Here is a 24,997-nt window from a genome sequence, read left to right as displayed (position 1 = left end):
GGTCATGTGACCAGCAAAGGAAAAAAAACCTAACAGCAAGGTTCTAACAGTACCCCCCCTTCTAAGAGGATCCTCCGGATCCCCTAGGACCAGGCTTATCAGGAAATCTCCTGTGAAACGCTCTGATAAGTCTGGACGCGGAAACATCATCTGACCTCACCCAAGAGTTATCCTCGGGTCCGAAACCTTTCCAGGCCACAAGATACTGCAAACTACCTCTATACCGTCTAGAGTCAAGGATGCGAGAAATTTCATATTCCCCGTCCTCCACCACCGGAGGAACAGAGGCAGAGGCGTCACCATCCGACACAACAGCTTTTTTTAACAGAGAGACATGAAAGACCGGATTAATTCTCCAGGAGGTAGGAACCTCCAACCTAACAGCAGATTGGTTGACAACCTGAAGCACCTTAAAGGGCCCTACAAACTTGGGACCCAATTTCTTAGAAGGAATCCTCAACCGCAGATTCCTAGAGGACAACCAAACCATGTCACCAACAGCGAACAAAACCTCCTGTCGTTTCCTATCAAAGTAGTCTTTAGATTTTCTGTTGGCCTCCTGAAGATTACCACGCACATCCGTCCAAACTCTTTCCAAATCACCGGAAAAATTCTCCTCCTCAGGCACGGTAGATCCCAACTTGGAGAACGACCCAAACGACGGATGTCTCCCAGAACAACAAAAAAAAGGCGAACAACCAGCAGAAGAAGATGTATGATTGTTCAGAGCAAATTCGGCAAGTGGCAGAAACTCAGACCACCCCTCTTGATTGTCTGCCACAAAACAACGCAAGAACTGCTCAACATCCTGGTTTTTCCTTTCTATCTGGCCATTAGATTCAGGATGATATCCGGACGAAAACGACAAATGAATTCCCAACCTGTCACAAAAGGCACGCCAAAAACGAGCCACGAACTGAGGACCCCTATCAGAAACAATGTCAGTAGGAACGCCATGAAGTCTGACAATTTCCTTGACAAAGGCCTTAGCGAGAGTTTTAGCACAGGGCAGTTTGACGAAGGGAACCAAGTGACACATCTTGCTAAAACGGTCCACGACCACCCAGATGACAGTAAAACCCTCAGAGGAGGGAAGGTCAGTTATAAAGTCCATAGCCAAATGTGTCCAAGGAGCACTGGGGACTTCCAAAGGACAAAGCAACCCCGCAGCAGGAGTATGTGAGGACTTAGATCTAGCACATATAGTACATTGGCGCACCCACTTAATGACTTCCTTCTGCCATCCAGGCCACCAAAAACTGCGACCCACCAGTTTCTTGGTCTCAGAGATTCCGGGATGACCTGCCAACCGAGATTCGTGACACTCAACAAACAAATCTCTCCTAAAGGTCCCAGGCACAAACAACCTCCCATGAGGAGTGTTAGATGGGGCATTCTCCTGAGCTTTAAGAATCTCATCTTCCAAAACGGAGTCTAAAGCAGCTATCACAACACCTTCTTGTAAAATGTTTTCCTCTTTCTCAGCACCGACTATGGGAGAAAAACTGCGAGACAAGGCATCCGCCTTAACATTCTTAGTACCAGGGATGTAAGTAACGGAGAAATTAAACCGCGAGAAAAACAGTGCCCACCTAGCCTGACGGGCATTCAGGCGCTTGGCAGCATCAAGATATATCAGATTTTTATGATCCGTAAGAACCTGAACGGGAAATTCCGCACCTTCCAAGAAGTGGCGCCAGTGTTCAAATGCGAGTTTAATAGCCAATAATTCCCGATTACCAATATCGTAATTCAGTTCAGTCTCCGAAAATTTTTTTGAAAAAAAGGCACAGGGATGTAATCCATCCCCGTTATCCTGAGACAATACTGCGCCAACCCCCACAGAGGAAGCATCAACCTCAACCAAAAACGGCCTAGTAACATCAGGCTGCATAAGGATGGGAGCAGAGGTGAACCTCTCCTTGAGATACACAAAAGCTTCAATGGCCTCAGAAGACCACTGAACCGCATCAGCACCTTTCCTGGTGAGATCAGTCAGAGGTTTGACAATACTAGAAAAATTTTTTATGAATTTTCTGTAGTAATTGGCGAAACCCAAAAACCTCTGTATCGATTTCAAACCAATAGGCCTAGGCCATTCCTGCACAGCCTGAACCTTAACCGGATCCATCTCAAAACCTTTGCTGGAGATAATGTAGCCCAAAAAACTAATTCTCTGTACAGCGAACTCACATTTCTCCAGCTTAGCAAAAAGCGAATTGTCCATTAATAACTGTAATACCTCACGCACGCTCCGCCAATGAGACTCCAGATCTGGCGAATAAATCAAAATGTCATCCAAATACACAACCACATTTTTACCGATCAAAGGTCTAAGGATGTCATTAATCAGATTCTGAAAAAATGCAGGAGCATTAGTAAGACCAAAAGGCATAACCAGATTCTCAAAATGACCCACAGGAGTGTTAAAAGCAGTCTTCCATTCATCACCCTCCTTCATGCGCAACAGATTGTATGCCCCCTTAAGGTCAATTTTAGAGAACCACTTGGCCCCCAATAACTGGTTAAACAGATCAGGAATCAATGGCAGTGGGTAAGGATTGCGTACCGTAATTTTGTTAATCTCACGAAAATCCAGACAAGGACGTAAACCGCCGTCCTTTTTTTTTACAAAAAAAAATCCAACCGCCACAGGAGACTTAGAGGGCCTAATGTGACCGGCGGCCAAACTTGTCTGTATGTATTCCTCCAAAGCCTTCCTCTCAGGAATGGTAAGGTTAAATAAACGACTTTTAGGAAGAGTCGCTCCAGGGACAAATTCAATAGAACAATCATAGTCTCTATGGGGAGGCAAAACCTGCGATTCCTTCTCAGAAAAAACTCTCCAAAAATCCTGAATAGGAACAGGCAATTCTCCCCTATCCAAAGCTGCAATACGCCCGTTACAACACTTGTCATAACATTTATGGCTCCAGGATTTAATTTCACTGGTAGACCAATCCAGTACAGGATTGTGAAATTTTAACCAGGGCAAACCCAATATTACTGGAGAAGGCAAGTTATTCAACACTACCAAATCCAATTTCTCATGGTGAACACCATTAATAGTGAGAGGAAATTCACTGACCTTGAGAGTAATATTCTTCAAAGGGGAGCCATCCACAGAAACCACAGCAATGGGGGATGATAAAGGTTCAGGTTTTAAATTGAGTTTTTCCACGAATCCCCCATCAATTACATTCAGTGTAGACCCGCAATCAACAAACACCCGAAATTCCATTAATTTTTCCTGAGCAATCGTGGAAGCAGCTAAAAATATACCCTTGGAATTTAAACAGGCAATACGGGCGTGACTGACCATTTTTTTTTTCTTTCTTCATACGAAGCTCACAGCCTTTAATCAAATGACCAGATTTTCCGCAATAGAAACACAAGCCTTCTGAAAAACGACGGTCTTTTTCTTGAGAGCGAGGTGCCACCGATCCAATCTCCATCGGTTCACCACTGTTAGTACACACATTATCATAACCAGAAACTGACATAGCAGAGGATTTGCTCTCATTAACCCTAGCACGCAGTCTTCTATCCACCCGTATAGCTAATTGCATAGCCTGTTGCAAATCCTCAGGTGTAGGATAAGCAATTAGCAGGTCTTTAACCCTTTCACTGAGCCCAGCAAGAAATAGACTTTTCAGAGCAGAATCGTTCCACCCTGTTTGAGTGGACCAACGACGAAAATGAGTACAATATTTTTCGACATTACCTGACCCTTGTTTTAAACGTCTCAACTCAGTCTCAGCTGATGCCACACGGTCAGGATCATCATATAATAGTCCTAAAGCAGAAAAAAAACTATCCACTGATCTGAAGCATGTATCACTAGGTTGCAAAGAAAAGGCCCACTCCTGAGGCTCTTTGCGCAAAAGTGACATTATGAACCCTACGCGCTGGGATTCATCCCCAGAGGACTTGGGTCTCAAACGAAAATACAATAAGCAAACATTTTTAAATGAAAAAAATTCTCGATGTTCACCAAAAAATAAATCCGGCAAACATACCTTAGGCTCCAAGAAATATGCTCCAGGACAGTTACTCACGTGCTGACGGAGCTCGGCCACTTCCAGAGAGAGTCCCTGCAGGTGTTTAGCCAAATCCTGAACCGACACCATGATGGAACAAAAAAAAAAAAAAAAAAAATCTTTCCTTAGAGAATTTTCAGGCTGGACTTACTGTTATGTTCTGCTACCAAAGCTAAGGAAAGAGAGGAGATCTGTCCCTACTATAAGACTCAGCTGAATCCCTACGATGTAACAGGGAACCTGATCCTGCGATCAGACCTGCTAAAGTCCTAATCTAGTCTGTACGGAGACCTATAGATGTGAGGAGGGAATCCCTACAAGTACTAAGGACTGGGAGGAATATGGGACACCTCCTAACAGAAATAGTAGAAGACAGACGAACAAACAAAATAGATAGAACATAGAGGTCCGTAGACCAAGCAAACTAACAGAGTTAGATACAGAGCACAGGCTAGCTAGAAAGTAGATATACAATGAAGTCCAGCAAAGCCAGAAGGGCGGAGCAGGATTAAATAGGCCAACAAGGTCATGTGACCAGCAAAGGAAAAAAAACCTAACAGCAAGGTTCTAACACTGATGGAGTGGCTCCCGACCCTGACAAGATCACCGTGATTAAGCACTGGCCAAGCCCATCCAGCATAAAGGAAGTGCAGCAGTTCCTCGGGTTGGTAGGCTACTACCGAAGATTTATTCCCGGTTTTAACAAGAAGGCAGCTCCTATGCAGGACCTCCTGATAGGCCAGTCCAGGAAGGCCAAAAACCAGAAACCACCCTTCAAATGGGAAAAGCTGGAAGAGGAGTCATTCCGCCAGCTGAAGATGGCCCTCACGGGGGATGAAATCCTGGCGTACCCTGATTACAGCCAGCCCTTTATCCTCCACACGGACGCAAGCTACATCGGGCTAGGAGCCGTACTGTCCCAGATCCAGCAGGGGAGAGAACGGGTAATTGCTTACGCCAGCCGAAAACTGCGACCCACGGAAAGAAACCCTGAGAATTACAGCTCGTTCAAGCTCGAGTTCCTGGCAGTGGTGTGGGCAGTAACCGAACGTTTCAAGCATTACCTTGCCTCTTCCAGGTTCACCGTGTACACGGACAACAACCCGTTGACACACCTGGACACTGCAAGACTGGGTGCCCTGGAGCAGAGATGGATGGCCCGCCTGTCCAACTATGAATTCACGATCAAATACCGGGCAGGACGCTCTAATACCAACGCGGACGCCCTGTCCAGGATGCCAAACCTACCAGACGGAGGGGAAGATCCAGAAGAACTGGAAGAGGTCGAACTCCCTGCGTTCCACCGTCATGGGATTACCCAGTATTCCCACCGTGTGAGGGGCCAGCGATCCGCTACGTTCAACCCCTTACCCCACTACAACTGGGCGGAGACGCAAGACAGTGACCCCGCAGTCCGTCTGGTGAAGGAGATGCTGACCCAGGCTGACGCCTGCCTGGACCCAGATGCTCCGGAAGAGACCAAGCAACTGTGGACGGAAAAAAGCAGACTGTTTCTCTACAAGGAGAAGTTGTGCCGCACAATGGTCAATTCCCGGACACATGAACTGATCTGGCAGGTTGTGGTACCGAGACGGGACGCAGCTATGGTGCTGGAGGCCTACCACAATGGGGCAGGGCACTTCGGATGGAAGAAGCTGGAGTTCCTGCTGCGTGAACGGTTCTACTGGATAGGCATGAGAGGAGCCATTGAGAGATGGTGTAGAGACTGTGGCCCGTGCAATCTAAGAAGGAGGGACCGTGCCAGCCAGAGGACTCCCCTGCAGCCCATCCTCACCAGGCAGCCGCTGGAACTGGTCGCTTTGGACCATGTTAAACTGGCTCCAAGCAGAAGCGGGTATGTCTACGCCCTAACCATCGTGGATCACTACTCTCGGTTCCTGGTGGTGGTCCCTGTCAAAGACTTGACGGCTCAGACAGCAGCTAGAGCCTTCCAGCTGCACTTCTGCCGCCCACACGGGTACCCGGACCAAGTGCTGACAGACCAAGGACCAGCCTTCGAAGAGGAGGTCTTCCAGGAGTTCTGCAACCTGTATGGCTGCAAGAAGATAAGAACAACGCCCTATCACCCCCAAACCAATGGACTCTGTGAGAAGATGAACCAGGTGGTGATAGATCTGCTAAAAACATTGCCCCTGGAAGAACGCAGTCTGTGGCCTGAGAAACTGCCCGATCTGGTGGACCTGTATAACCACATCCCGGTAGGTTCCACCAACTGTACCCCGGCTTACCTAATGCGAGCAAGACCTGGTAAGCTGCCTGTTGACCTGGATATGGGAGTCCTGACACCTGAGGACACCTCGCCAGAGGCAGACTGGGATACAGAACGGCAGCAGCAGTATCGGAAAGTACAGGAGAGCGTCGAGCAAAGTCTCTGTCAATCAAGAGAAAGGCAGGAGAGGACTTATAACCAACATGCTCCCGCTGTTCCCCTGGTACCTGGAGAGCAGGTCTTGAAAAGAAAAAGGCGGCTCCATAAGTTGGACGACCAGTGGGAAAAGGACCCGTACACCGTACTGCCCTCAAGCCATAATAATCCAAAGGTGTACGTCATCAGCAAGGATGGAGGAGTGACCACAGCCACTGTCTCCAGAGACCACCTGAAAAAGTGCCCCGAGAAGTTGCAAAGCACGGATGAAGATCAAGAAGACCCTCAACCCGTAGAGGAAAAGGAGGAAATGATCAGCACTGTACTCGGAGACTTTCCCCGGTCCTGGACACAAGTAAACAACGCTATTGTGGTGCCCGTCCTCACCTTTCTCCAGCCAGCCCCTCAAGTGCCTACAGAAGACCAGGTAGAGCTGGAAGAGCAGCCGGCCCAGGAGGCAGAAGAGTCCACACCAGCAGCGCAGGAGGATCAACCCTCTGCTAGTAGTGAGCCTGCCGTGCCCCTAGTGAGCCAAAGAGTACGCAGACAGCTGCCCAGCTTGCCCATAACACCTCCTACACCCTGTAGTGCAGGACCAGTTAGTGAGCTCCGTAGGTCCACTAGAGTCACTAGAGGTCAGATGCCCGCTCGCTGGAGAATATAAAGTAATGCACTGTAAATTTACCTGTTTCTTGAAGATGTTTACGGTTTTTGTTGTTGCCTGTTATTAATTATGTTTCTCAGTTACCCTGCAGATTTCTATGGACTAACAGGTTATGGACACTGGATAACCGGAACAATTCTTGTAGATAGTTGCACCTTGGTGCCTCTTGCGAAGACGGCCGCGGAAGAGAAAACCTGTCTGGCGTGGCCTTCTTGCGGCCCAAAGAAGCTAGCTTCAGCCTTGCAGCCACGCTCAAGGCCAACGCAAGGGGTTTGCTTTGGACAGGTCCCTTACCTCACTTAAAGCTTCACCTTGGGTGATATGGACACCCGGTTACGGACACGCCGTGACCTCTACAGACTAAAGCTACTTGTATATATGTTGTTGTATTATTGTTTGTACCCTTGTATTTGTATTTTCTTGAAAATGTGTTTAGTCCCGGAGTACTAAAATTTACTAGGGGGGGAATGTGGCACCCCAGGGGTCTGGTTGCCACAGTAATAGAAATATTATATCTGAGAGCAAGTGGGAGGTTTCTCTGGTCAGGAGCCCTAAGCATGCAACACCGCCCGCCCAGACCTGGGAGGGGAGGAATCTGCCCTTCTAAACTGGGTCTGGGGCGGGATTAGGTCAGTCACAGCCTGGAGACAGTTCCAGACACAGGGAAAGTGACAGCAGGAGCTCTGTAGGAGCAGGAACGAGTGCCAGAGGCTGGAAGCTAGATAGCTCGCCTTGGCTGAAGACACTAAACCCGGACACGGAGTCCGAGGCTGTGGGGACATCCAGGTCCAGCAGCAGAATCCTACCGGCAGGGGATTCCAGGTCCTCTGGCCTTAGAAGCCCGGAGGCACGGTCACAAGCAAGGGACCAGCACCACCGTCGTGGAGCGGAGGCTAACAGAAGGCCCTAAGTCACCGGCCATACGGGTGAGCACCACACGGTATACTCAGGGACGTGGTCTACTTCTACCCGCATAGAGTAAGGTAGCCAGGAAAGAGTGCAGATAGACGGGGAGGCCTACAACTCCACCTGGCCAGGGGGAGATCCTGCTTGCTCACAGACTGACCAGGCCCCTACTGCTAACCAGTACTCCCGGGAGGGTCTGCTTCATAATACCAGTAAAGACCCTGAACTGCACTGCACGGACTCTGAGTTATTACTGCTGCGCTCGTGCACCATCACTCCCATCATCACACTAACTGCTCTGAGGCTATACTCCTCCCGTGGGGAGTCATCCCATTCTAAGCTGCACACATAATACCAGCCTCAGCGGTCTGCCCTGCAGCGGCGGTCCCCACTGACCGCAATCCACGGGTGGCGTAGTCGGACAATTATCACAATACTAAAACTGCCACTGAATTGACCACCCTGGGCACGGACCGGGTCAGCGCCACGGAGACTACAACCCCTAGCGATCCGGCTCTGGGTATCCCCTGCACAACACAGGCCCAGGGGGCGCGTCATTAGCATCTACCAAGTGTGAAGGGAGCTCAGCGTTTTAGCCCCCTAAATAAACGGTGAACCCAGCACTGAATTATGTGATTTTGTGCTTAAAGTACAAAATTACAAATTTTGGTAAAGGTCCCGTGTTCCTGTATTTTTAAGGTACCCAATCACATAAGATATTTGTCAGCCACTCCCTTGTTTGACAGACAGCTCTCTCTCCCAACTACCTCATGAGGTTAAAAATTGTTCTGGAAGTTCATGTGTTTCCAACGGGGAGAGGGGAGTGGGAGTTACGGACAAACTCATCTGGCAGTGGCTTATGTCTCATGAAAACAAAAAGATTGGGCATTTGAATTCCTCATGCTCAACCCTCCTCTCTCCTTATATCATCTGTCATAGTAAGGAAGCCCCCATAAACGTCAAATGGTCAGCCAGTGCCACCAAAATCAGCAGGTTCTGATGACTTTAATCTAAGGGGTCTTTAAAGTGTACTGAGTGCCATCAGACACCATAGCCCCTGCAATCTCTGCACCCCTACAGTTAGTCCAGAGTCGTAGGCATCTAGTATTTTAAAGGGAACCTGACAGCGGATACATGCTGCTCAATCCACAGGCAGCATGTATCAGATATTGGCTGTATAATCTCAGCCGTGTACTGTTTGTTTGACCCTGAAATGCTGTGGCATTACAGAGAAAAACATACTTTGAAAGCCACTGGGGTCCAAGAGGCATGGGAGACTAGTCGTATACAGATGGTAACCATGCAAAAATGTATACTATATATTTTATGGTGTTTTTTTGCAATGGGTGAATACTGAGGCATTCATCCTGACCGTGACCACTGTCAGGTTTATGTATAATTTGCGTTTAAGCTACAAGCGCAGTGTGCACTTAGCCTAAGTCTAAGTCCACATCTGTGTCATGGATTCCATCAATACCAACTGGAAACCAATGCAGAGGATTCCATTGTTTTTACTGAAAATATAGCTCTTGATTCAAACACTCGCAAGGGTGATGCGGATGGCAACATCCCCTAAGAAGAGTTGGTTTTTATGACTTACCATTTCAATTTCATTTTTAATTGCAATGAGGATCCCATTTTTCTCGGCACAAAGCTCTTTGCTCCTTTCCCATGTTTCACTATTCGATGAAAAAAAATAACAGTTGGATCTAATCAGTGTCCATCCATGAGGACAAGATTTGCAGGAGCCTTCTGAGATGTCCACTGTGAGAGAGAAAAGATGAGATGTAGGAATAACATGGGAAGTGGAGGTCATGATAAGCAACACCGTAAAGGATATGGATAGAGTATGGTCTAGGACATGAACTTGTTACCAAATTTTTGCAAGGCGTTTTCATATTTTATGATGATTAACTGATGCAAAAAGACACAAATGGGGCTAACTTCATCTTCCAGGCATTCGCTTATATTTTACGTTGATGGACTTTCCTTTTGAATTGTGTTTGCTTGGGGTTCCATCCCTAAGACTTACTCAACAAAATAACCAGGGAGCCTCGGCAGTTTCTGTGGTATCTGACAGCGAAATCCAAACATAAGTAGTTGTGTCTGATACCGCAGCTCAGCCCATTTCCATGAATAACGTTCAGTTGGTGTACAAGATAAAGTGATAGGGAAACATGTCTAAGTCATACTTGTCCACTCATCTGGAATGTCCAAGAAGTTCCAGAAACAAAGGAAGACCTTTTTTTTGGCAATAGTAGACAAAGGGAAGGAACTGCGCACCTAAAGGCAGCCCACCTCACACCCTGGATCCCCTTCACTTATATGCAGTGAACTTAACCTATATGTCTGATGAAGGGTTTTTCATCTGAAACTTTACAAAATACTCCACTTACAGTGGTACAATTCAAAGGATGTGAAATATTGTCAATAGATCCTATTTGTAACATCTCCAAGTCCTTTAGATGTGCAGTTCCTTCACTCTTTCTACTATTGGTCTACAGGAGCTCAGTGGTTGGCTCCAGAGGAACTAGCATTCATCATAAGCAAACTGTAATTCGCTGGGTGTGCCACCTACCTGTTTGATCACAACTTTTTTGGGGGAAAATCTCATGGGACTGGTAAAAGCCTCCTAGAATTGTGTGGAAAGGAGCACTCACCTTGAGGTCCAGACCAATTGGCACGTTCAGAGATGGGAAAGGCGCATTGATAAGGTGGAATATGCTGAAAAGGTTGAGCTTATGTAAATATAGATTTGACAGTGTCCTAAAGATTTTGACAGTTGACAAGTATGGTCTAGTTGATCCCAATTACACAAGTCTTGGAAGAAACCCCAACCAAACGCAGTTCAAAAGGAAAGTCCATCAACGAAAAATACAAGAGAATACCTGCAATGTAAGATTAGCCCATCCCATATATGTCTTTTTTGATGTATAGAGGTTTCCTAATGCTTTAATAGCAGTAGGAGTTATAGAAACCTACTAGGGATATATTTGGAGGCTAATATGGACCCAGTAACCTGACAATTTCAGGAGCTAGTTCTACAAAGGATTGTCATGGATTGTGGAATAAGAGACACCTTAGTATGGAACTAAAACTTCCTTTTCTTACAAATAAAGCTGATATATTCCCTAATTTCTGAGCAGCAGTGAAGAATGTTATGTGTGTACATTACCTGTATCCTTTAATTTTGACAGATCACCCATGATGTTGGAAACTGAGAAGAGAAATCAGAAAATTGAAGTGTATATAAGTGCTAAAAAAACAGAACCAAAAATTATGAGTAGAGCGTTACTTCCAGGAAAAGTCTCATTTTGGTAATCAGTAGGACTTCCAGAGCCATGTATGCAGCAGGGTGACTGTGGCGCCCAGCTGCGCTTGGTACCACAGATCCTAGAGGGGTGCATTAACGGATTCCTCCACAAGAGGCCCCCACAGCATACACACACCTCCACCTTCCACCTCAGACCACCAGAGGGAGCCCGATAGGGATATAAATAGGGAAGGTGGAGCTAGGCAGCGCAGTGATTCAGCAGTTCCTGGTCAGACACAGAAGGAGTCAGTGCAGTCGAGCCAGAGCCTAGCAGTTCCTGCAGAAAGAGTTTAGTACAGTCTGTAGAGTGAGTCCAGACTAGAACTCACAGAACTCAGGATAGAGAGCTAGGAGTGTGCTGACACTCTGAGAGCAGCGAAGAAGAGCAGCGTCCCGGCTGCAGTGTGTGTACCCTAGTGAGGGCCCCGAGCGGCCGAAGGCGAGAGGAAAGTGAGTAACATAGGGGGCAGAGGAGCTTAACCAGCTCACCCCGAACGCATATACCGGACACCGGGTCCGAGCTTACAGGGATCTCTATGACCCAGTAAGAAACAACCGGAATCCCTGGTGAACTACAGGTCCCAGGATCACCAAAAGCTGATACGTACCAAGGTCAGGAATCACGGAAACCCCAAAGAATAGGGAGAGTGATCTCCAACAGAAGGCCCTATCACCAAGTCAGCAGGTGCAGAACAGAGACAAAGTTAGGCCTAGCTCCAGGCAGGTCAGAAACTTACTACAGAGAGGCAAGAAACAGGAGGCCCTACACCCGCTCACTGGGGAGAATCCGGACGTGCACCCTTCACCCTACAGTGCCCCGGGATGTGCCTGCATTTCCATCAGTAAAGGTACAGAAGTGACTTTCGTGTGTGGTCCTATTCTTGCTCTGACCCGGCTGGGTCCCCTCTGTCCTGCATCCCCCCCCCTCCTGCACTGCCCTGAGGCCCTGCTCCACCTGTGGGGAGTGATACCATCTAAGCTGCCACAACACCAGCCTCAGTGGACTGCTGCAGCGCTGGTGATCCTCACCAGACACCACAGGTGGCGTCACGAACTTTGACATTTCCATTCCCCTTTTTCCTATTCCCTATCCATCTAACGATCCCCCTTTCAGTTGACCGCCCTGGGCCACGGGCCGGGCCAGCCACCGTGATACCCCCCAAGCTTCTGAAGGCCCGGTGCCGAGTACCCCACGGCCCCGGGGGCGCGACAACTTCTGGCGTCACGAACAGGATTCCGTGCCCGCTGCAACGATGGAGAGTTGTGCCCATTGCCACCAGGTACTGTGCACCTTTAATAAGAACTGTGTGTTTGACTGTGGCGAAGATCGCCGCCATTACTGTGTTGCCGCGCGGGAAGAAAGGCGTAACCGCGGGAAACTGAGAGGCGTACCTGCTGAAGCGCGCGAAGCCCAGGACACGCCCCACGCCGCGACGACGAACCAGGAAGCGCAAGGTCCTGGAAGGAGTCCAGTGAGCGCCCTGACGTCAGACGCGAACGACGCAAGGTCCTGGAAGGAGACCGTCACCTGCGCAGCTGCGGCCTACCGGAAGAAAAGTAAAGAAGGTAGGCCACGGTTCACTAGGGGGGCGCAACGATGTCCGAAGCCCAGCAGAACGCCGCGGCCCTCGACAACGCCCCCGCAGGAGTAACTTCGTCCGGTGCTGCTCAGGCAGAAGCAGTCGCCGCACCAGCAGGAGCTGTGGCACGGATGTTGCCCATGGCTCTACAGCATGCCCTAAATGTTCAGAGGGTGAGGGAACTGTTGGAACAGGACACCCTGACTGAACGGGAGGATGACCAGGACGGGTCACCCACCTCCCATAACCAGGCGCAGCCCAGGAGGGGGCGCCCTTGAGCTACTAGTTCCCCGGTAGCTCTCATGTAACCTGAACTTGGAGTCCGTGAACTATGAGCGGTCCCACCATTGTACATAGTATGCACCTCCTGAGGTGCCCCCTGGTGGTTTTCACAAGACCACCACCACTAAAACCTGCTTGGCGTGGCCAAACCAGTGGTCCTACACCAGTCCTGCAGCCCGCCCAGGACCTTCGTTGGGGGTTTGGAGCAGGTCCCCCACAAGCCAGCTTACCCGGATGAGAGGGACACACCCGAGGAGGGATCTCATCAAAACTGGTCATTGCAGAACGTAAAGTTGTGTTGCTGCTAATGTGCATGTGCAGCCCACAAACTGTTTCCTTGTACATAATTGCACTCCCTGGAGTGCCTCTAAAGCTACCTATGCAGTGAAATGGACACCCTGTTAGGGCACTCGCTGACATTTGCTCAAAAACTTTAACTATTGTATATATGTGTATTATTGATTATGTTTTTGCAATGTTCAAGAAAAGTGCCTCCCATAAAGGGAAGAAATGTTATTGTTGTTTCAAAATGTACTTCAGCCCGGGAGTGCTGAGCTTTGCTAGGAGGGAATGTGGCGCCTGTGCTGCGCATTCGTGCCACAGATCCTAGAGGGGTGCATAGATGGATTTCTCCACAAGAGGCCCTCACTACATGCAAACACCTCCACCTTCCACCTCATACCAGCAGAGGGAGCCCTAATAGGGATATATAAAGGGAAGGTGGAGCCAGGCAGCTCAGTCAGTGTTCAGTCTGCAGAGAGACAGGATGTAGCTGCACGCAGGCTGCTGTGTGAGGCAAGCTAGGCCTCCAGCAGCCATGAAGCCTAGTGAGGGCCCCGAGCGTCCGAAAGTGAGTGGAAAGTGAGTAACATAGGGGGCAGAGGAGCTTAACCAGCTCACCCCGAAAGCATATACCGGACACCAGGTCCGAGCTTACAGGGATCTCTATGACCCAGTAAGAAACAACCGGAATTCCTGGTGAGCTACAGGTCCCAGGTTCACCAGAAGCTGATACGTACCAGAGCCAGGAGACACGGAGGCCCCGCAAGCTGGGAGTGTGTACTCCAAGAGAAGGCCCTACCACAAAGGTCAGCAGGTGCAAGACAGAGATTAAGTTAGGCCTAGCTCCAAGCAGGTTAGAAACTTACTGCACAAAGGAAACAGGAGGCCCTATACCCGCTCACTGGGGAGAGTCCTGATGTGCACCCCTCACCCTACAGTGCTCCGGATTGTGCCTTGAATACCACCAGTAAAAGGTACTGAAGTGACTATCGTCTCTGTCCCTATTCTTACTCTGACCCGGCTGGGTCACCTCTGTCCTGCATCCCTGCATTCCCTATACCTACGCTGCCCTGAGGCCCAGCCCCACCTGTGGGGAGCTACACCATCTTAGCTGCCGGAACACCGGCCTCAGAGGACTGCTGCAGCGCTGGTGGTCCTCACCAGAAACCACAGGTGGCGTCACGAACATTTACAAATCTATTATCCCAATATACATTCCCCTCTTTTCAGTTGTCCGCCCTGGGCCACGGACCGGGGCCAGCCACCGTGATATCCCCCAAGCATCTGAGGGCCCGGCTGCCTAGTACCCCACAGCCCCGGGGGCACGACATGACCAGCAGCTGGGCAGGCATAGCTCTCTCCATGTAAATGGAGGGAACCTCAAGAAACTTGAATATAGAGAAAGGCAACATAAGCAGCCATCTGCTAATTGATTTGAGTATTAACCTATGTGCCTACCCTAGACCACCACAAATAGAGGATATCAACATTATCCTCTTCATAGACCTAAATGCTGCCTGCAGGTTATTATCTACAAATGCCTTATCCACCCTACGTAAAAATGTGTGATGTAGTTGTAAGGGTGGAGAGGATGACGTTTCACCTCTCTGGAAAACTCCTGTTATTTTAATGTATGGAAAATGTACTGTTTTTAGGTGTTATCCTCCTGGAAGCTGCAGTTCCTTCTATTCAGGCATGTTAGGGTTAACTGTACGACCGGCCCAAGGTTGGGGTAGAGTGATAGGGACCTGAGGCTTAATTTGAGTTGAGGAGTAGTTAGAGAGTGAAGAGAGAGAAAAGAAGAAGTGAGGACATGCTCAGAAAAAGGTGCTCAGAACAGAGTATGTGTGTGGGCGAAGAGAACAGGACGCAAGAGAATCCCATTGGTGACAGCAGTCTACTATAAGCAGGCGAGTCAGGGAAAAACCTACAGTAAGTAACTTTAGAAGAGTTCCTAAGTAGAGATGAGCGGTGTTCGACTCGAACTGTTCGCCAATCTCAAATTCGAGCTGTTTTGGGCGGTGTTCGAGACGTTCGGCGAACACGAACAATTTGAAAAAAATTCGGCTGTTCGAGGTTATGTTTGATAACTGTTCGTGCACCAAAATCATAACTGGATTTTTTCTCAGTAATGCTGAAAATTAATGTTAATACGCAGTTTGAGTGTACAGCGGGGCGGGGGGGGGGGCAGGGGATGGATCTCTGCAGAAATAATGAAGATCTCCATTTATTTTTCTCTTTCCCGCATTTACAGTGGGGTGGTGCAATCTGTCAGCCTATCAGCAGCGCACACACGGAGCGAACTGCTTTTTTTCATACAAGCAAGGGCATGTGTCATTGGCAGTGTATGTCACATGTCCTTGCCCTATAAGACCCAGCCATTTTCCCCGTCGCCACCATTTTTTCACTGCTGCAGCTGCGTGTTAGACGGCACCGCTGTTGCTGTGTGCGCTATACTTGTGATTGCAGTCCTTTTAAGGACTAGGTTACAACATTTCCTATATGTCTTTTATCAGGCAGATCTGTGCTCTTAAATAGATAGGTTGGGAGTAAAGACTAATTGTAATTGCAGTCCTTTTGAGGGCTAGGTTACATCAGTTCCTATGACTTTTTGCCAGGCAGGTCTGTTTTAGTGCTGAGCAAGTTTTTTTCACAGCATTTGGCTAAATCTAGCAAAGCAAATCCTCTTTGGCCTCTTGCAGTGTGTGTTAGTCAGTGGAGTAGCCTATCTGTGTTGCAAGCTACACCACCTGTGTGTAGAATACAAATTTTTTTACTGCACCTAGTGAAGTAAAACCTTTTGGGCATAGCATCATTCTATTAGTCCATCTATACTAACCTCCACCAGGTTGCAAATTCAAAATAATTTTTATCTGCATCTAGCTCTGAAAAAATATTTCGGCTTGTAGCAGTGTGTGGGACTTGTTCTATTAGTCCATCTATACTAACCTCCACCAGGTTGCAAATTCAATATAATTTTTTTCTGCATCTAGCTCTGAAAAAATATTTTGGCTTGCAGCAGTGTGTGGGACTTGTTCTATTAGTCCATCTGTACTAACCTCCACCAGGTTGCAAATTCAATATAATTTTTTTCTGCATCTAGCTCTGAAAAAATATTTCGGCTTGTAGCAGTGTGTGGGACTTGTTCTATTAGTCCATCTATACTAACCTCCACCAGGTTGCAAATCAATATAATTTTTTTCTGCATCTAGCTCTGAAAAAATATTTTGGCTTGTAGCAGTGTGTGGGACTTGTTCTATTAGTCCATCTATACTAACCTCCACCAGGTTGCAAATTCAAAATAATTTTTATCTGCATCTAACCCAGCCAATACTTTTGGGCTAATACCACAGTTTGGCCACTCAGCTCTGCTCGGTTCCCATCCATTGTTTTTTGTGCAAACAACTCCAGAGTTGTGAATTAGTTAACCACCAAAATGAGTGGAAAAAGGCCTGCTGCTGGTGGAAAGGGGAATAGGCGTGTTTGGAAGGGAAAAAAAGGTTGTGTCCATGGGGTAGGTGTTAAAGCAACAGTAACGGGGGGCGTGGCCAGCTATGGATCTGTGAAGACACACACACCAGAGCTCCTCCACATCAGTTGTGAAAAGATCTGATTAACCGGCTCTACAAGGCATGGGAAAAGCCAAAAAAGGCAGGAGTACTGTCTCTGCATCACCAACAGCCATTGTGCAGGAAAATATCCAAGCTTATCTCCTGCGCAGCAGCTTATCAGCACCTGTAACAGTTACCACAACAACAGAGACCTGGACACATGGAGGTAATATGCAATCAGTTCCTGCCTCCCCCTCCCAAATGCTTGCTTTGGAGACTCACTCCAGCCACAGTATGCACTCTGCAGAAGATCGTGGCTTCTGCAGGGTAATCACTACTGCAGTTACATCTCCTACAAGTACACATGTTATGTCCAAGATGGCGCTGGCCTCCTGTGTGGAGTCAGAGACAGACAGGCACAGAGGGGGCAGGACACAGGAGGGAGTGAATGCAGACCAGCCCCTACACAGAGATACAGTGGAAAGTGAAAGTGGAGTCTGTACATCTGAAACAGAACAGGATCTAGCAGCTCCTCATAGAAGATTAATTAACCCTATCCCTCCTGATAACATACCTCCACAGAGGGCCCTTTTGAGTCAACTATCCACACAGGGAAATACAGCTGGCTTAGAAAAAGCATTTAATCACAGCTCACTGTGTGCTCAGGATCATATATTAACCCCTTTGGAGCCTGCTCAGAATCTCATGGATCTCTCTTCAGAGCCTCTAACAGGGGTTCCACAACTTCTAAGAACACAAACCGAACAATCCATGGTTGATGCCACTAAATATCCTACTTCCACAGAACCCTCAATTGCACCACAACCAGCACCATCATGGGCCGCGAACTCACGACCAGTGACTTTGGCTGACATTCAAACACTTTTGCAATCTTTCCCAACTAAAGAGGATATGACCTCATTTGCAAAATACATTGTAGAGGAGTGCAAACAGGAATTTGCAAAACTGCAATCTGATGTGGTTACCCTGACAATGAGAGTGGACACCATAGAACAGAACATGACTATTACCTCTGCCACTATCACAACGCTCCAGGATACAATACACGTCCAATCTGCCCATATCATCAACCTCCAATCTCACCTGGACGACTTGGAGAACCGCGGAAGACGAAACAATCTACGCATCAGGGGCTTGCCGGAATCGGTGGTTACTGCGGACTTACCCTCCACTCTTAATCACATATTCAACAAAATACTAGGGGCCCCCCCTTCCTCCGTGATAGAGCTAGACAGAGCTCACAGGGCATTACGCCCTATGGACTTAGACCCCAATAAACCAAGAGATGTCATCTGTCGAGTCTACTACTACAAAGCTAAGGAGGAGATCCTGCTCAAATCCAGGGACAGCTTTGCAACAATGTACAAAGGCAAGCAGTTGATGATCCTCCCTGACTTGTCTAGGTGGACATTATCAATGAGAGCAGCTTTGAAACCACTCACAGATGCACTCAGGGAACGGGATATCCCCTACCGTTGGGGTTTCCCGTTCTCCCTTCAAGTTAGACACAATGGACGCTCGGCGAGATTACTCACCCCGGGTGACCTGCCGGAGTTTTTAAAACAACTCAATCTCCCACAAATATCGATCCCACAGTGGTTCCAGTTTTTCACACTGTCTTCGGCTTTAGAGGACGGCGGAACTCGCCGTAGGCGGGACAGAGAGGCTTCATCTTCTATTAATCTCCCCCAGAGAGTCACCAAGCGCTCCCAGCGACCGCCGCAGATGCCCAGAAAAGGACCCTGAACCTGGAGGCCCATGTTTAGTGGTGTACTTCATTTGAACTACCTGTTAGTCTTAAGATAGCCTAACGTCTTCTCCTGAAAGGAGTCAGGAGGGAAAAACGGGTAGCTCCACTGGGGAGCACATACAAATATCTGATTAAATGTATAGGTCTTAATGCCTTAACCTTGCTAGCACCTATCAACAGAATATTCACCTAGATTTGTTGACCCCACTGTAACCCTGTGGGAGTTTAATGGTTTTGCCTTTCAGTAAGTTTCAGTAATGTTTTTCATAGTCGGTTGGTTAGTCTTTTTTCCTGCAACGCAATTCTCAAAAGGAGTGTTAGTGTTCACGATGCTTAGCTGTCACTTTCCCCCTGAAGGGACACCGCCAGGCGATCGGGTACCCCCATACGCTTGGTTCTACTTAAAATGGTTACTTATACCCCGAACAGTAGTTCTTTACTTACTGTTTCTTTTGTTATGTTTGTTTCACCCTGTTGTCTTTTTCCCACAGTTTCTTCAAATGTCCATCGATGCTTGCAATCATTTCACTCTGAGGGGAGCGGACCGCCGAGAGATTCAACCCAATGGCGACACTTAAGTATGCCTCCTTCAATGTGAAGGGGTTTAACATCCCGGAAAAAAGGGCCCAAATTCTTAGATTACTTCACAAAAAAAAAGGTACAGATTGCGTGCTTACAGGAAACACACTTTAAAGAACATCATACCCCTACCCCTAAAAACAAATATTATACCCACTGGCACCTGTGTAATAACACCCAATCTAAGAGTAAGGGAGTTGCTATCCTCATTCACAAAAGCCTGACACACGAGTTTGTCGAATGCATTAAAGATCCAAATGCAAGATATATGCTCCTAATTTTAAAAATTGAAGGCAGACTTTTCACAATCATCAATGCTTATACCCCTAACCAGGGTCAAACTCAGTTCATTCTCGACCTAATAGACAAAGCCATTCCCATTGTCCAGGGTACAGTCATTCTGTGTGGAGACCTCAATTTAACACTAGATCCTACATTAGATAATTCAACAGGTAAAGCATCTCTATCTTATTCAGCTATCAAAAAAGTAAAGAGGGCATTTCTACAACTACAGCTCTGTGACGTTTGGCGCCTCACACACCCGACTGTCAAAGATTATACCTTTTATTCCTCCCCTCATGATTCTTACAGCAGAATTGACTTTATCCTGGTGCAACACCGAGCCCTATCTTGGCAGCCGGAGACGGAGATAGGGACTATGCTTTGGTCTGACCATGCTCCCATATTCTGTTCTCTCGTTATTCCCAATCTACCCAAGCTTTCAGGGTCGTGGAAACTAAACGAATCCTTGTTACTGGACCCGGTGTGCACCCAGGATGTAACCAACACAATATCAAACTTTGAGGAAGACCACAAATTTGACGTATCTCCCCCCACAATCAAATGGGAGGCACTGAAATGCGTTCTTAGGGGTCTATTTATTAAACATGGCTCCCGATTGAAGCGAGAGAAGGCACATAACCTCAATCTCGCTCTGCGTGAAGTAGAAACCCTTGAGGTAGCCCACAAACATGCCCTCTCCACAGCAACACTCCGAGACCTATTAGCAGCCAGACAGGAAGCCAAAAAACTATTAGACTTGGGATATAGGCGCTATCTCCAGGTCTGTAGCAGTAAGTTCTATGAATATAGCAATAAATGTGGACGCATGCTAGCGAGAGCTCTAAAATCCCAACAAGCCCAAAATCACATCCCAAAGATAAAAGACAACTCGGGTCAAATGCTAAACAAAACGGAAGATATTACAACTGAATTCCATAAATATTATACTCAACTATACAATCTCGATGGTATACCAAACAACACATCCCCTGTTAATACTTCCTTGATTGGGACAGACACGCCTGAGACACAAGCACAGAACCCTTTAAAAATGTCTCCCGCCACATCTCTAGATGAACCCTTAACAGAGTCCGAATTGCAGTTAGCTACCCAGTCGTTAGCGAGTGGAAAAAGTCCAGGCCCAGATGGATATACAGTCAAATTCTATAAAACATTCCTTCCGCTCCTTTCACCTCTCCTGCTGGGAGGATTTAATCACGCATCCTGCACAAACGCCTTCCCTCCCCAAACTACAGAGGCACATATCACTGTTCTCCCAAAAAAGGGTGGGGACCCACACTTATGTTCTAGCTATAGACCAATCTCTCTGCTGAACGTGGATCTGAAGATCTACGCGAAAATATTGGCGAATAGGCTGCAACCTTTCTTAACTGCACACATACACTTGGATCAGGTGGGATTCCTCCCTGGGCGGGAAGCTCGGGACAACACTTTAAAGACAATTGACATTATTCATCATGCCCAATCAAGAGGTATCCCTCTACTGATACTCTCTTTGGATGCTGAGAAAGCATTCGATAGAGTCTCCTGGCACGCCATATATTACTCTCTTAAAAAGCTTGCGGTAGGGGACCCTTTTATAGCCAAAATCATGGCCCTGTATCGCAATCCGTCAGCTAGGCTGAAGATAAATGGAACATTATCATCACCTTTCATAATCACCAATGGGACAAGACAGGGATGTCCTCTGTCCCCTCTCTTATACATCCTAGTGATGGAGCACCTGCTCTCATCAATCCGCGATAATCCCAATATTAGGGGGATTGGGGTGGGAGGCACCGAGTACAAGTGCTCTGCATTTGCTGATGATGTTCTGCTATATATCACTCAACCACATATATACATCCCTGCTGTTATGGCTGAAATAGATCACTTTGGTACATGGTCAAATTTTAAAATCAATGCAGCGAAGTCTGGGGCCCTCGGTGTTTCCCTCCCCAAATCCATACAGGATTCCATCCAGTCCAACTTTCCCTTTGCCTGGCCCTCACAGGGTATCAAATACTTAGGAATTCGTATTCATAGAGACCTCTCCCGTCTATTTTATCTTAATTTTGGGCCCTTTATTGAACAACTCCATAGAGATCTTACTTCTTGGACGGTGAAGGATTTTTCCTGGTTCGGCAGAATAAATATACTAAAAATGAACGTCCTACCTAAACTCTTATACCTCTTCCAAACCATTCCCGTGGTAATTCCCTCAAATTTTTGGAAAAGACTGCGCAGTAGCTTTTGCAGATTTATCTGGGCAAGTGGGCGTCCACGCATTCGGGGAGATGTTCTGATCAGACACAAACAAAAGGGGGGCCTTAGCCTTCCGGATTGTAGAAGGTATTACATGGCAGCAGTACACGCTAGAATCCTGGACTTCTTCCATTATTCGAAGGGGAAGTTATGGGTCAAAATAGCTCAATCCATTTGTCCTAAAGCTCTTACCACTCTCCCATGGTGCGCCCATTTAACTGTCCCCTCTCTTGGCCTTATGTCATATAGTACTTATGCCACTGCTCTGGCTTTGAGATCCCATAAAAAAAGCTTATCCTTAATCGATCCCCAGGGCCCCTTGCTCCCGATTTCAGATAATCTGGATTTCCCACCAGGACTATCTGCAAATAGATTTCTCGGTTCAAACAAATCCCATCCGATATTCTTTTCTCATGTCATCTCCAACACTTCGCTGCTCCCCCTCAATGACTTGTTACAGAGAAGAGCCACTTCCCCGAAGGCTAATTTTGAATATAGTCAATTACAACACTTCTATTCAACTGTGAAGAAGTGCACACATCTTCATAGAGATCTCACAAACTTTGAAAAATTGTGCCTATCATTGTCACCCCCTACACACTCCATCTCCCTACTGTATAATCTACTCATTGCCCAGGTAGCTGACAATAGGCCAGGATTCTGCGGTGCATGGGAAAGGGAACTGGGGAAGTCCTTCTCTGGCTCACAATGGGATAAATGTTTCTTCCTAACACATAAAACCTCAATAGGGTCCAAAGCTCAGGAAACCTCCTTCAAAATTATCTCTAGATGGTACCGGGTACCAGCAGTCCTTCATAGATGGTACCCAGTGGTCTCAGACAGATGTTGGAGATGTGGGGAGGGGGAAGGGACAATGTCACACATATGGTGGGGGTGCCCTATAATAAATGCATTTTGGGCAAAGGTGGTTCCCATGATTGAGAAAATAACTGGTTTGACTATCCCTAATACGCCAGAAGCCCTCCTTTTATCAATGTTACCAATAAGTAAACGTAGTTATAAAAGGTCATCAATAGGCTACCTAATACAGGCGGCTAAGAATGTCATTCCACGACACTGGAAAAGCAGAGACCCACCCACTGTGGAGGAATGGTTTGCGGAGATCTCCCTCCTTAATAGGATGGAGCATCTGATTGCCATCTCACCGGCTGATGTTGATAGATACTGTGTGATTTGGAGGGATTGGATGGATTTCCAAAACTCTGACGCCTACCATCTAGCCCCCAATTAAAGTTATCCGGGATGTCGTCACAACAATGATCATAATCGCACTCTATTGATTGGTGGTCTGCCGTGGTCCGCTCCCTCTCTCTCTATCATATGGAAAAATACATGCTTGATCTGGATATTGATGGAAAACCCTCCCTGTACCCCCCTAATGTACTGTAGTTATGCATAGATTTATAGTTACGTTACCCCTTTTACTATGTATATTGTATTTTCTTGTACTTTTTCAACACAAAAAATAAAAAAAAACTTGAATTTGAAAAAAAAAAGCAACAGTAACATCTGCAGAAGAAAGACCATCTTCCAGCCAAACTAAAATGTCTACTTCTTTTAGCGGACAATGTGATAAGATCACTTTCTTACGGCCACGCCAATCGTTACAAATTCCAGATGAGGCACAAAAACAGCAGGTGCTTCAACGGATATCAAGTGCTCCTTTAAGTGGGCTCTCCTCCACCTCAACTTCAACATCACAAATACTCCAGTCCTCAGAGGTGTCACCCCAATCGCACTTGCTTCCTCACAGCTCCCAAGTCTCCAGCTGCCCGTCTGAGTATGGGGTAGAACAGATGGTTGAGTCTGCAGAGCTGTTTACTCATACTATAGCCTGGGAATCAGAGGTCGGCTCCAGAGCTTCTGTGAATCCAGACGAGGAAATGATCTGCACTGATGCCCAGAATCTTTATGAGTCAGATCCAGGACCAGACTCAGAAGGTTCTGACCATAATGTAGACCCTTGTTCCCAAACTGTAACTCCTGTTGGTGGAGACAATGAGGAAGACGATGATGAGACTCAAATACCTGATTGGAGCGACAACTTTAGTTTTTTGTCAGGGCAGGAAGAGGTTGGCTCTGAGGATGACGGGTGCGATAACACACAAGGTGCTGATGACGAGGTTGGAGATCCCACTTACTGTCAACCCACAGTCAGCCAGTCGATGAGGTCAGCAGAGGAGGTGGAGGAGGATGCTAGTGATGATGAGGTCAGGTTGCGCCTTCCTGGACAGAGACATAGTACTGGAAGCACGTCAACAACTGCATTCTCAAACACAACTCTGCCTCTGACCACAAGTCGTGGTGGCTCTCCAGGTCGCATGGGTGCTAAGCCTTGCATAGCCTGGGCACTTTTTCAGATCGATAAAGATGACCCAACTCGTGTTATCTGTAACTTTTGTCAGCAAAAGCTAAGTAGAGGCCAAAAAATACATAGTTTGAGTACTTCATGCATGAACCGGCACATGGATATGAAGCATAAGTTGCAGTGGGAAGCTCACTGTGCTACAATGCGGCTTAGTCGGCCGGGCCAACCACCGTCTGCCACATCTTGTGCATCCGCGGCCTCTTCATCCTCTGTGACAGGGGGGACAGCAGTCACACCTGTTTAGGGACACAGACCTGCCACCTCTTTACCCGCAAAAGCCAGCGTGATTGGTAGGTCATCATTTTCTTTGGAGGTGGAAACACCAGCTGGTGTTGAGCGCTGTCCGACATCGATAGCACCACCTTTGGATCAAGGCAACCTAACATGTCCGCCTGCATCTTCCTCACAGACCGGCAGTTTGCCGGGGACACCCTTCTCAACCCCGTCTAAGCACAACAGCCAGCCCTCGGTCCCTCAGATGTGGACAAGTAAAAGACCATTTCCTCCTAGCCTTGAGAAAGCTAAGAGGTTGAATTTCACCATCTGCAAGCTCTTGGCTACAGAAATGCTGCCTTTCCGCCTGGTGGACACAGAGGATTTTCGAGACCTTATGCCCCAGTACCAGATGCCCAGTCGGCACTACTTCTCAAAGAAAGGTGTACCTGCGCTCCACCAGCATGTCGCACACAACATCACCGCTTCTTTGA

General features: G+C 47.5%; 1 protein-coding gene across 4 annotated transcripts in view; it reads right to left on the bottom strand.

Moving 5' to 3' along the window:
* The window catches only part of LOC141166814 (C-type lectin-like), an 85,563-nt gene that overhangs the window by 25,188 nt on the left and 35,378 nt on the right, over positions 1-24,997 (bottom strand). For 2 of the 4 annotated variants that reach the window (XM_073653880.1, XM_073653881.1), the window contains 3 exons: positions 11,172-11,213; positions 9,597-9,760; positions 4,059-4,115 (listed from right to left, as the gene is read on the bottom strand). In XM_073653880.1, the coding sequence (XP_073509981.1) occupies positions 4,059-4,115; positions 9,597-9,760; positions 11,172-11,213 (263 nt within the window). The remainder of the gene's footprint in view (positions 1-4,058; positions 4,116-9,596; positions 9,761-11,171; positions 11,214-24,997) is intronic. The other 2 variants (XM_073653883.1, XM_073653882.1) reach the window with 1 other exon arrangement.

The sequence above is a fragment of the Phyllobates terribilis genome, unplaced genomic scaffold (genome assembly GCF_046119375.1).
Source record: "Phyllobates terribilis strain yellow unplaced genomic scaffold, ASM4611937v1 Scaffold_11__3_contigs__length_659146591, whole genome shotgun sequence".
NCBI classification, from domain to species: domain Eukaryota; kingdom Metazoa; phylum Chordata; class Amphibia; order Anura; family Dendrobatidae; genus Phyllobates; species Phyllobates terribilis.
The sequence above is the reverse complement of the archived record's forward strand: the minus strand, read 5'-3'. Positions and strand labels throughout refer to the sequence as shown.